Source organism: Trichomycterus rosablanca, chromosome 21 (genome assembly GCF_030014385.1).
Source record: "Trichomycterus rosablanca isolate fTriRos1 chromosome 21, fTriRos1.hap1, whole genome shotgun sequence".
NCBI classification, from domain to species: domain Eukaryota; kingdom Metazoa; phylum Chordata; class Actinopteri; order Siluriformes; family Trichomycteridae; genus Trichomycterus; species Trichomycterus rosablanca.
In genome coordinates this window covers 8,777,228-8,790,849 of record NC_086008.1, presented here as the reverse complement: position 1 = coordinate 8,790,849, position 13,622 = coordinate 8,777,228, and the positions used below count along the sequence as shown (strand labels likewise).

The 13,622-nt window shown below is 40.0% G+C and overlaps 1 protein-coding gene across 2 annotated transcripts; it reads right to left on the bottom strand.

The window, feature by feature from the left end:
- Positions 1-1,482: 1,482 nt before the first annotated feature.
- Positions 1,483-12,943, bottom strand: thbs4a (thrombospondin 4a). 2 transcript variants are annotated; one of them, XR_010015538.1, is made up of 20 exons: positions 12,711-12,943; positions 10,168-10,270; positions 9,993-10,075; positions 9,324-9,375; positions 9,057-9,211; positions 8,327-8,464; positions 7,122-7,199; positions 6,826-7,026; positions 6,288-6,392; positions 6,092-6,199; positions 5,101-5,260; positions 4,156-4,274; positions 3,909-3,961; positions 3,645-3,826; positions 3,317-3,544; positions 2,730-2,926; positions 2,414-2,586; positions 2,093-2,232; positions 1,717-1,835; positions 1,483-1,610 (listed from the first exon to the last, which is right to left on the bottom strand). XR_010015538.1 is itself a non-coding variant. In XM_063017429.1 (19 exons), the coding sequence occupies exons 1-19, from the start codon at positions 12,846-12,848 to the stop codon at positions 1,783-1,785; spliced, it is 2,466 nt and encodes an 821-aa protein (XP_062873499.1). In that variant the 5' UTR covers positions 12,849-12,943; the 3' UTR covers positions 1,483-1,782. The 2 variants fall into 2 exon arrangements, 1 of the variants encoding a protein (XP_062873499.1); XM_063017429.1 differs by having other exon boundaries at positions 1,483-1,835.
- Positions 12,944-13,622: the final 679 nt, after the last annotated feature.

Genomic DNA, 13,622 nt, shown 5'->3' with positions numbered 1-13,622 from the left:
GCTTCGCCAGGGTCGACCAAAGAAGTTGAGTCCACGTGTTCGGCGTCATATCCAGAGGTTGGCTTTAAAAAATAGACACATGAGTGCTGCCAGCATTGCTACAGAGGTTGAAGACGTGGGAGGTCAGCCTGTCAGTGCTCAGACCATACGCCGCACACTGCATCAACTCGGTCTGCATGGTCGTCATCCCAGAAGGAAGCTGACGCACAAGAAAGCCAGCAAACAGTTTGCTGAAGACAAGCAGTCCAAGAACATGGATTACTGGAATGCCCTGTGGTCTGACGAGACCAAGATAAACTTGTTTGGCTCAGATGGTGTCCAGCATGTGTGGCGGCGCCCTGGTGAGAAGTACCAAGACAACTGTATCTTGCCTACAGTCAAGCATGGTGGTGGTAGCATCATGGTCTTGGGCTGCATGAGTGTTGCTGGCACTGGGGAGCTGCAGTTCATTGAGGGAAACATGAATTCCAACATGTACTGTGACATTCTGAAACAGAGCATGATCCCCTCCCTTCGAAAACTGGGCCTCATTGCAGTTTTCCAACAGGATAATGACCCCAAACACAACCTCCAAGATGACAACTGCCTTGCTGAGGAAGCTGAAGGTAAAGGTGATGGACTAAACCCAATTGAGCACCTGTGGCGCATCCTCAAGTGGAAGGTGAAGGAGTTCAAGGTGTCTAACATCCACCAGCTCCGTGATGTCATCATGGAGGAGTGGAAGAGGATTCCAGTAGCAACCTGTGCAGCTCTGGTGAATTCCATGCCCAGGAGGGTTAAGGCAGTGATAATAATGGTGGTCACACAAAATATTGACACTTTGGGCACAATTTGGACATGTTCACTGTGGGGTGTACTCACTTATGTTGCAGCTATTTAGACATTAATGGCTGTGTGTTGAGTTATTTTCAGAAGACAGTAAATCTACACTGCTATACAAGTTGTACACTGACTACTCTAAGTTATATCCAAGTTTCATGTCTATAGTGTCGTCCCATGAAAAGATATAATAAAATATTTGCAGAAATGTGAGGGGTGTACTCACTTTTGTGATACACTGTATATAATTACACACATATAATTAAAGAGCACTTTTCAAATGGGATGACTGCACTTATGCTGGTGCAATTGCACCACCTATAGGTAAACAAGTGAACTAACATTACTGTTCATTCATCCCATTCTGAAAAGCTGGACCTCGTTTTGAAAACAGAAGGTGAGTATTAAAGGTGCACTGGTCTATCTTTTATTATTACAACAAATATGTAAATATCTTAAGATATATCTGTAAAATACAATAATTGAAGAATGAATCGCTCGAAAATCGTGTAGTATCTGAATTTCTTGTAACTACCAGGAAACTAACTGAACATGAGCTGTCAAAGCAGATCACTGGTGTTTAAGTATACAGTTTTGTGACATGTATGAATACAGTCGGATGATGAAACATGAATTTGATTTAATGAATCTACATAACTGACCATAAAATTATAAAGTTTTTTTAAAATTGCATTTCAATGAATTGATGTCAACAGAGGTATTTTATGGTCTATATATTTTTAGATATTAAGGCACAAAAACATAAAACTGGGGTCTGATGAAAATGTTGCCTGCTGAAAGCCAAAAACGTTTTGATATCACTGGCATGAAATGCTTTACATACAAACAATGATAACATATGAATTACATTAACAATGATCATTTGAATACCATTACCTGACCCAGTCTGTCCTTTTCTAATATATGTCTGGTTACATTACTGTGTAGTTTGAGTGTGTTCTCTTAACTGGAGATGTTCTGTTCAATGTAGTCCTGGTAGTGTTCTGGTATCGTGTCTGTAAAAATATACACATTTACATTTTCGGGATTTAGCAGACGCTTTTATCCAAAGTGATTTACAGTACTGTGACAGTATACAGTCTAAGCAACTGAGGGTTAAGGACCTTGCTTTAGTGCTTGAACCAGCAACCTTTCAATTACTAGTCCAGTACCTTAACCACTAGGCTACAACTGCCCTAAATGGAGAATTTGTTGCATGTTTTATTTCATCAGGATGTCAGAAATATTGAATTTAGAAAAGCGGTTCACTCACCGTTGCAGCGATACTTCAGGTTTGACCAGATGATGTTTTCCTGAGAGAAGCAGAACACACCCAGTCGGCCACCTCTCATACTTGTGTCGATAACCACTCCAGAGTCTGCCACCAAGCCATTTCCCTCATAAAAACGGACCCTTTCCAAGCAAAATAAACCTATTAAAACATTGTAGTTTTTCTACCTGATTTTGTTCTGTGATAAACTTTCTAATTACAGCATTAATGTGTGCTCACAACACAATGGTGGTGCAAAGAAATATGATAAATCGAGTTAATTAGAGTCAATTAGAGTTATTCTCCTTCAACACTTGGTCTTACCTGATGTATCCGACTTGAGGCCGATGCTGCAGGTTCCAGCGGTATGACACCTTGTCCTTCCAGCCCACATTGCGAGAATCCTTCCACAGAAGCCGCACCTGATCCTTGGTGTCTCCAGTGTGCCACAGAGAATTCCTCAGGAACTCTCCCGGACCAGTTTGGGATTTCACAGCCTTGATGCACACAAGATACTCTTAGCTAACTCAGAACAGCGAGTTTTATTAAAGCGATTTGGATAAGTGTAAACTTTGTTGTCGTATCTCCTAATTCATATAACAGCAGCATAATATAACATAATATAACGGAGTGGTGGAACCTTGAGTTGGATGCCAGGCTCGGCCACGGCCCTGAAGGGTACAGCCTGCCAGTAGGTCTGCTCCGTCTGCTTCCACATAACCACGTAGAAGCTGGATGAGTCCTGGTAGCCAAAGATGAAGCCAGCGTAGTCATCATCAGTCACTGTGTTCACATGGAAGGTGCCCTCAAAGTCAACTCCACTAAAAGCAGTGTAACCTGAATACAGGACAAAGTGCATGAAGCTCTCGCTGAAAGTTCGGTCTTTGAATATTCTTGTAAGCATATTCTTGCTTTAGTTACAGGTAGAAAGTTTCAGGGACTTTGACATACTTTAATAATTGTTTAACTATACGATGTGATTTATTCATAATTGTGGAATAATGATCATTTGTGTCATCATCCCAAATATGAAGCTAAAGGAAAATCATACTGCTGCTTATTAAATAAAGAAATGTTTATACTACACTATACAATCATTTAATTATCCATCAAAAATGATTTTGTTGTTGTCACTGAGTGACTTTAAAGTAAGAAATCCACTCTGCATTGTGTTGGGATGCTTTGTGTAACTATCAACTCCCAGGTATAACAAACGTTTAAACATACCCACTGCGAGTCCTGGGTCACTGTTCATAGTCTGAACAATTTCCATGCCCTGATTAAGGACGATCCAGTTGGGGTCAATCTGAGCCTCGCCCTCTGGGTCCAGCACCACAGTCTGATAGGCTCTGAAATCTGTCAGCGTGATCTCAGCGTTCTCAGGACATGTGTCGATTATGTCAATGACCTTATCCTGGTCAAAGTCTCCCCTGCAGGCATCACCCACCCCTTTATCTAATGAGCACACAGAGGAACAGAACAGCTTCGTTTAAATGCCACAGATCAACTACATAACCACGTTTAGTTTGTTTGAGAGATGATGTGATGTAAGTACTGTTTGTATCTTTTTGGTCTGGATTTGGCACCAGTCTGCAGTTGTCGTTGTTATCCAGGATGCCGTCATTATCATCATCATCATCGCACTCGTCTCCCAGCCCGTCTTTGTCTGTGTCTAGTTGAGAGCTGTTGATTACTGTTGGACAGTTGTCTTTGGTGTTTTGGTGTCCGTCCCCATCACTAAAACCACAGTCAGAGTGTCAGAGATGAAGAGTAATTTATGTAACTCAATAGATGAATATTGATTTAGAAGTTGTTTTACCTGTCAGTGTTAGTATCACAAGTGTCTCCCACGAGGTCATCATCCACATCAGACTGTAGAAACACAGTGTTCAGCAATAAATAAAATAATGTATTATCAACCCAAAGGGACCCACGCAGCACTCCCACTGACCAGATGATGTGAGAGTGATGAGGAAATCAACTGTCCCAACTTTTTTGAAAGATGTTTGTGAAAACATAATTAATCCCATAATAAATTTCTTTAATGAAAATAAACTAGGTTGTACCTGGCTGGGGTTGGGCATACTAGGGCAGCTATCACAAACATCTCCAACTCCGTCGCTATCACTGTCTCTTTGGTCAGGATTGGGAACTTTCTGGCAGTTATCCAAAATATTTTTCAAACCTGTTTGGATGAACAGAAAGGGCCCATGATGGGTAAACCACGTCATTAAGTTAAACAATATCTTAGGTTTTTGTGTACTTCAACATTTGAAGCAGTAAATCCAAAAGTATTATAGAAAAGACCTCACCAAGTCCACAGAAAGGCATAGAGGCAGAAAAGCATAGTGTTGCTTATTTTAACACGAGGTGGCAGTGTTCAAGTTGTGCTGCTGCAAAATAGTTTCCATAGGTCATCAGCTCTTGGCTGGGCTTCCCAATGGAAATGTGGTTTTGCCCACAAACACACAACCAGAGTATAAACGGTCAAGTCAAGTGCCTCAAGCCATGCCTCTGAAAGCACACTATTAATGTCCGGCTCTGCCTGGACCTGCTTTTTACAAACTGGAACACATTGCTGTGCTTTATAGGTACGTGATCCAGTACTTCAAAGAGATCAGCAGTAAGAATGCCCTCCAGGCCACCGCTGTTGCCCAAATACCTATGAAGGGGGGGCTTTTAAAAGTGCAGCTCTGAAAAATGCAGTTCTGCTTCTGTTTTCTCCCTTTTAAAAATAATCTGAACAGGCTGAACAGAAAATGCTTTAAAACTATTCTGCATGTGAAACAAAACAAATGTGCTCGAAAGATGTCAAAGCTGGGAAAATAAAGCATGGAAATGTTTTGTATTTCTGTCATCTATGCTTACAGAACGGGAAGAAAATCACAATCTATGATTCAGAGCAGATGGCAGCAGCATCCAGCATCTGGTTTTGATACAAATAGTTGGTTTCTGAAGATACGAGGCATCTGAAAAAGCATCAAATTATACTGTGCACCTTTTAACCTTACCGTCACCATCCATGTCATCATCACAATCATCTCCCAGTCCGTCCTGGTCTGTGTCCCGCTGGTCTGGGTTATTTACTCTTACACAATTGTCACATGCGTCGCCGTGCACATCTTTGTCACTGTTCTTCTGGTCTACGTTTGGAATCAACCAGCAGTTGTCCTGGATTTATGATTACACAGTTGTAAAAAGTCAATCTGTTACATTATATGTAAATGTAAATCTAAGAGCAGTTGTTAAAGCAAACGTTTGAATACTGATTATTCTGAAAGTATTCCTTTTTCCCAATTCCTGCCAATCTCATCATATCACATGGCAGCTATCAATCTGGGATAGTAAGGGCCAACATGTGCTTCCTTTAAGAAAGCCATACAGTTTCTTATAACTGTAAGACTGATAAAATTAATTGGCTGTCATAATCATTGGCAAGTTATAGTGCTATGAAGGTTTATGAAAGACTCTTATACGATTTTATCCTGCAAGCTCCACTTGTATACTTAAAGTAGTTATCTTTTTATCACGGTGGTAAAAATTTGTTCCAAGAACATAGTGTGCACAGCAGTGCACAAGCTCTTAAAGTCAATATGGACCAAAATATGAAGGGAATGTTTCCTTTGTGAAATCAATGCCTTCAAAATTGGGGCAGGTGTTAGACACCAAAAAGGTATGATATTAGTATTCATTCACAAACCGAGACATCTAAGGTAGAAAATAATAAGACTTTGAAGATGTAGTTAAACCACATGCTTGTGTACAAATGTTACATTTCTGAGCTGTTATTAAGCAGAGAAGCTTTAAGTGCGATGTAGGAACAGATATTATCGCAGTCCAGTCCATTGCTTATTGCTTGAAGATGTCTGTTTTTTCTTATTGCAGGTAAATACGTATATCAAAACTATTGCATTTGGTAGATGCCCATAAAAAGTTAGGTTACAAACACTAATGCATTCTATAAAATAAATTAAGGGCTTCCTGATTAGTAAGGGTGTGTACCTTTTCGTTGAGAATGCCATCATTGTCTGCATCCTCATCACAAGAATTGCCTTTTCCGTCCCTGTCTGCATCCTCCTGGCCTGAATTAGGCACATACATGCAGTTGTCCTGTAACATGCATGTAATTATTTAAAGTTAGATTAAATACAGAAAAGCACTTGTGATCACTCTGAAACATACTAAGTAAATGAGTCACCTTCTTGCAGTTCGCATCTTGGCATTGAAGTTTTCTGTCTGGGTAGGCGTCGATGTCTGTGTCCTTCCCACACACATAACCATCACCTGCCCAGCCAATGTTGCACTGATACATGAAAAAGGTATTAAAGGAAAATACCAACATTCTTACTCTTATTTTTAACTTTTGAATTTTCTATATGTTCAACAAAAATATGTTTAACAAAGGACAAAAGAGTAAAGAAACTCATCCTAGTGGAAGGTCACTGCAAATAAACAAAAGCTTATTTTGTCTAATCACCTGATAAATATATTGGACCATTTCTATAGCTGGAAATGCTCTCTTCCAGAATTGCATTGCCCTATTCACATGGCATAAGGGGTAAAGCAAAATTCAAGTGGCTAAATGTCAATGGCAGCACATACACTACAGTTTAGCAGTTGCCTAACTTATTTCCACTCTACAACAGTGCAGGTTGCATGCAGTAGAGTGTATTTCACAACTTCTTTGGACCTGAACAGTATTGTGACGGATTATGACACTCATCCAAACATCTCACCTCACAGCTGATGCTTCCATCTCTCTCTACTTTACATTGGGCATTGGCATCACAAGGGTTAGGCTGGCCATTCCCACACAGTCTTTTGGATAAAGCAGCAGGTTCAAGAGTACCAGAACCAGGCCAGGGTCCAATCTGCTTGCAACCACTCACTTGATCCCCAGTGAAACCAGGCATACAATCACCACATTGGAATGAACCCTAAGATACAATGACAATGATTTAAAAACCACCCTGAACCCCAGGCAGCAGGTGTAAATGTACTGAAAACCAAGATCAGGAGAATTATACCTTACCATTGTGTTGTAGCAGTAGGAATCAGGGGTGCAGCCTCCATGGTCCCCACGCTGGCATTCATCTATGTCATTACAGACCTGATTCACAAAGATTAGTTGAGTTATGTCCTGATATCTGAAATCAACTAGGCATCAATGTGTGGGTTTTAACGGTTTATTGTATTATAAACAGCCAATAACAAATGTTAAAAATAACTTACATAAATAAAATTTGTATGCATAAATAGATCCACATTAAAATATTTCTTTAGAAACTCGGTTGGCACAGTTAGGTCCAAACACGTTACATTATTTTAACGGCAAAGGTGCTCCTTAAATACACAACAGAAATTACAGCATGAAAAATTCTGAAAAATACAACTGCAAAGCTGATGTCCTCCACAAAAAATAAAAATAATATGACAGGTCTTAGCATAGGATCACACATAATAATAATGGCAGTATTACTGAGTTTTACTAAATAGATGAATGACTTTTCAGTCATGAGTCATTCCTCCTTCAAATATATCCGATGTGTTATGGTAAAGTGGACATTTAACACAAACGTATTCTCTGAAGAGATGACATCGTCTGGTAGGTAGGGATACTTTTTGGTCTGGCAAATAACAGAACAAATCCGCCAGTCTGAATGCCAAGCGCCAACTATTATGTAATAATGGGCCGTGGCTGTTTCATAAGGTTTGGGCTAGGACACTTTGTCCCAGTGCTACAATACTAAACAATACAAAACAGAAAAACACATTTGATGTCCATAAAGAAAAAGTTTGTAAACTTTAGTGTAGAAGAACTTGTTGGCTTGTTCTGACCTTAAGACCCATTGACACCTTTGGGATGAATTGGAATATAGAATGTATGGGGGCTTTATCACCCAGCATTGGTCCCAACCTCACTTAAGTACTTTTGAGTGAATGGGATTGAATCCCATCAGTCATATGCCAAACTCTAAATGAACGCTTGTCCAAAACAGCAGAGGGGAAAAGTACATACTAATATAAATGTGACCTAATAGGTACTGAGGAAACAGTTCTGTCCTTTAGTGGGGTTGGCTAATAGTAATAGTAATACGTCAGGGCATCTGAACTTGTGTTATCTCACAAGATTTTGCCACTTATTCAAAATACATGACAAGAACTGATGATAAAACTCACTACTAGTCATTTAAAACAGGAAAAAAACATATATTAAGTTAATAAGATCTTACTCACCTGCTTATTTGATTGGGCAAATGCAATGCCTGCACCCTGCACTGGCAGCCCACTGTAACCTCTGGGGCAACTTTCACACCGGAACCCTGGGGATGTGTTGATGCATTTCACATTGGAAAAACAGGGGTTCATCTGACACTGCATGGACACAAATCATAAAACACAGTATTAAATCCCTTCAGACCTTTAATTCTGTTGTGTTGGCAAATATGTGCTCTTGTTGAGTGGTTACGTAAATCTTCTATCAATAAAATTGTGTTTAAATCCAAACAGCTGCAGTCAATTACTGGAGGAACTACTGAAATAAAGTCATGTCCTATTATGTTTTTATGTGTGCAGACAAGTGCAGACATTCTGTGTGCAAATTAAAATAACAGTGTATTGTTGTGTGTAATGGAAAAGAACAACAATCAGCTTATGTCATTTACACTCCTTGGCAGTTGTAGCCTAGTGGTTTAAGTACTGGGCTAGTAATCGAAAAGTCGCTGGTTCAAGCCCCATCACTGCCAGGTTGCCACTGTTGGGCCCTTGAGCAAGGCCCTTAACCCTCAATTGCTTAGACTGTATACTGTCACAGTACTGTAAGTCGCTTTGGATAAAACTCGACATTGGAAGCACATTTAGAATCTATGGCTATTACCATTTTGGGTGTGCCTACTGGTGTAAAGTAATCGTTAGCCCCCTTAAAATTTTTATCCTTTAAAATGGTATATTCTTTTTTATTATTTACCTCATCCACATCTTCACAATGAACTCCGTCTCCAGTGTAGCCTACAGGACATGGAGCACAGCTAATACCTTGCTCTGTCTCTGTACACATGCTCTGCTGGAAACACACTCCTGGCGCACACTTGGCCGGTCCGTCTGGGTACCTGTTATTTCCATCTGAACATTAAAAGAAGGTTTCACTTAGCCTGTCTGTATAATTCATTTTCCTCATTAGGGTTTATGCTGTTGGTCTAAGGTATAACATACATGTAAAACAGTTAAGTCTTACCACATGGCAAACACTCCATAACTATTCTCCTTAGATTGGTAGTCTCCTGTATCTGTTGAGTTCATAACCAAAGTCGATTAACAACAAAGGTGGTCCAGCCGAGTGGCTAAAACAAAAACATGTGGAATGCTTCTGACTTTTTCCCCTGACCAAACTAAATTTCTCAGTTATGTGTTCTGCCCAAATCATTAGCCTTTTGCTAGCAGAAAATGAGGCTGGTCTAACATTTGGTTTTTATGTTATTTTTAGCAATCACTTATTAAGGAAGAGTTGCGGTGGATGCAAAGCCCATCACAGTAAGACTGGGCACAAGGTAAGAATACACTCTGAATGAGATGCTGGTGTTTTTTGCAATGTGAAAGGAAACCAAAGTACAGAGTGAAAGCCCATGTGTGATCTACTAAAAATATGTCCATTGTAGACTACCTGTCAATTTGTAACACTTAATTTACATAATCACCAACAAGCAAGTTCATCACGTTTAAGTCTTTAAATTCCAGAAAGAACGCACATTTTTTACATTAGTGCCTTTTCTTATGCAACCCTCCTAATTTAATCTGGGCTTGGGACCAGCACCGAGAGTATGCTGACAAGTGCACCTCCCAATGGCTAGGCTGTTTTATTCAATTTAAAAAGCAAACACACACACACACACACACATCATGGTACCTGCTGCTCTATTTTCTCTTTCAGCTCTTGGATTATCCGTAGTAGTTCGAACATGGAACCTGACTCGACCCTTGATGTGTGACCTGTTGTAATTACATATCTATAAGAAATGTTTTCGTCCATAATTCCTCTACAATAACACATCAGTTCATAATGATACTATGAAGTTTCTCACCCAGTAACTGCATTTGTTCACCCTGTTGCAGTGTGCAGTCCTGAAGCTCCAAAACGTTCTCAACAGTTTCACCAAGGACCAGCTTTAGGTCTGACACACTATTCTGAAGAAAAACATTGACTATTTAAAAAAGGAAATAGAATATTTAATTTTTATAATGTAAAATACACAAGTTTTAAAGCCCTGACCTGGGAAATTGATCTGGAAACATCTATATAAATTTTATATTCAATGATGTATAAGTATAAACAAACTATACTATTTTTTCAGCCTGTATCATTGATATTAAAGGTCTTTTTAAATTAGTTTAATTAATTTTAAAATAAAATATATTAAGTAACTAACTGCAGTTCCATCGCTTCAGTGCTAACGGTTCAATCTCTCCTCTCCTCGTGCAGAGTGCAAACCCTTAAAGCTACAGTACACATTTTAATGCCTTGCATTATTATTATTATAAAGAACAAAATGTGCAACAAAACCAGCCATATTTTACAGTATTCAGAATTTGGTTAGATTTTCTATAGAAAAATACACATAGAATTAAGATGTTATTATAACTTGTCACATCAGTCTTGTCTAAAACTACAAATAACTGCCTAAAAGCATTGCAAAAATGGTTTCTAAGTTAACAGACTTTACTGAAATGTCTGTAGTGATAGTTCTGTGACAATATTTGGAGATTATTATGTACAGTGTATCACAAAAGTGAGTACACCCCTCACATTTCTGCAAATATTTTATTATATCTTTTCATGGGACAACACTATAGAACTAAAACTTGGATATAACTTAGAGTAGTCAGTGTACAACTTGTATAGCAGTGTAGATTTACTGTCTTCTGAAAATAACTCAACTCACAGCCATTAATGTCTAAATGGCTGGCAACATAAGTGAGTACACCCCACAGTGAACATGTCTAAATTGTGCCCAAAGTGTCAATATTTTGTGTGACCACCATTATTATCCAGCACTGCCTTAACCCTCCTGGGCATGGAATTTACCAGACCTGCACAGGTTGCTACTGGAATCCTCTTCCACTCCTCCATGATGACATCACGGAGCTGGTGGATGTTAGACACCTTGAACTCCTCCACCTTCCACTTGAGGATGCGCCACAGGTGCTCAATTGGGTTTAGTCCATCACCTTTACCTTCAGCTTCCTCAGCAAGGCAGTTGTCATCTTGGAGGTTGTGTTTGGGGTCGTTATCCTGTTGGAAAACTGCCATGAGGCCCAGTTTTCGAAGGGAGGGGATCATGCTCTGTTTCAGAATGTCACAGTACATGTTGGAATTCATGTTTCCCTCAATGAACCGCAGCTCCCCAGTGCCAGCAACACTCATGCAGCCCAAGACCATGATGCTACCACCACCATGCTTGACTGTAGGCAAGATACAGTTGTCTTGGTACTTCTCACCAGGGCGCCGCCACACATGCTGGACACCATCTGAGCCAAACAAGTTTATCTTGGTCTCGTCAGACCACAGGGCATTCCAGTAATCCATGTTCTTGGACTGCTTGTCTTCAGCAAACTGTTTGCGGGCTTTCTTGTGCGTCAGCTTCCTTCTGGGATGACGACCATGCAGACCGATTTGATGCAGTGTGCGGCGTATGGTCTGAGCACTGACAGGCTGACCTCCCACGTCTTCAACCTCTGCAGCAATGCTGGCAGCACTCATGTGTCTATCTTTTAAAGCCAACCTCTGGATATGACGCCGAACACGTGGACTCAACTTCTTTGGTCGACCCTGGCGAAGCCTGTTCCGAGTGGAACCTGTCCTGGAAAACCACTGTATGACCTTGGCCACCATGCTGTAGCTCAGTTTCAGGGTGTTAGCAATCTTCTTATAGCCCAGGCCATCTTTGTGGAGAGCAACAATTCTATTTCTCACATCCTCAGAGAGTTCTTTGCCATGAGGTGCCATGTTGAATATCCAGTGGCCAGTATGAGAGAATTGTACCCAAAACACCAAATTTAACAGCCCTGCTCCCCATTTACACCTGGGACCTTGACACATGACACCAGGGAGGGACAACGACACATTTGGGCACAATTTGGACATGTTCACTGTGGGGTGTACTCACTTATGTTGCCAGCTATTTAGACATTAATGGCTGTGAGTTGAGTTATTTTCAGAAGACAGTAAATCTACACTGCTATACAAGCTGTACACTGACTACTCTAAGTTATATCCAAGTTTCATGTCTATAGTGTTGTCCCATGAAAAGATATAATGAAATATTTGCAGAAATGTGAGGGGTGTACTCACTTTTGTGATACACTGTAAATCAAAGCATGTGAGTTAGCAGACTGTCAAGCTGACTGCTAGTTAATTAGCTTACGCTAGTCAAAAATAGAAACAAGTAAGGGTCGCAAAATGTTTACACCATTAAATTAAATTGTTGCCAAACCAGTTAAAATATATCATAATGTGTGGTTTTATTTGTTATATTTAACTGCTTTCATCATAATTTCAAGTCCCTTAGGCAATGTTTGATATTTAGTGTATGGCACTAAAAAGCACTGGCTCTTGGTGCACCACTACCTCTGATGTTGCTGGCATGACTTTAAGTGCCACTCGATTAGGGCCAGGAGGAAGCATCTTGAAGGCAGCTGGCAGTTCCTCCACTACCTCCACCAGCTTGCAGTCAACATACAAAGTCATGCTAGGAGTGCTATGCATCAGCCCACTGAAGTGCAGCAGAATGTTGTGTGGCCGGCCATCTGCCAATGGCACTTTAATGAAGTTGGCAGTGCCAGTCTTTCCATTGCTTTTCAGATACCTTACAGACACTGAGGAAAAGCCAGAAAAGAGAGGTAGAGCTCTGTAGACAATTTGAACGTATTAAAATAATTGCTAATGGTTGTTATTTCTGAGCTGTAATCCCTCGAGTGGGAACATTGGAAACTGATGTAAAAGGCTCACTTATTTTTTCCTATATAAATTAACTGTGATCTTATACAGCAAATAATCAAAAGGTACCTTTGTTGAGCTTTCCATGTATAGTAAAATCAAAATAGTCAGTGTTGTCTGAAGGGTTGTAGATGCGAAAAACACGTGTTGGAGCTTTATTTTGGATCTGGAAGGTCGTCAGGATAAAAATGTCATTGACATTCTTGTTTTTAAGACCTCCTTGCAAAAGATCAGGCAAGCAGTCTGGTGACACCAGGAAATCATAAACTGGAAATACAGACATCGATGCTAGTTAGTATTCCCTTAATAAAAAAAACAGAGACCAATTTTTGAGAGTGGTAATTGCTGAAACATTGTTAAGTAATACATTAATTTATATGAAACACGATGCAGATCTACTTTTTTTAGCTTTGCTGTCAAGCCAGGGGTGTGTCTTGTATAAGCTCCTGAAAGCTACTACCACTGAACCAACACTGCTCAGTCCCTGGTGTGAAATGGACTGATGTCCAGTTTATGGAGCTTTTTTGTATGCACAGCTGGTTT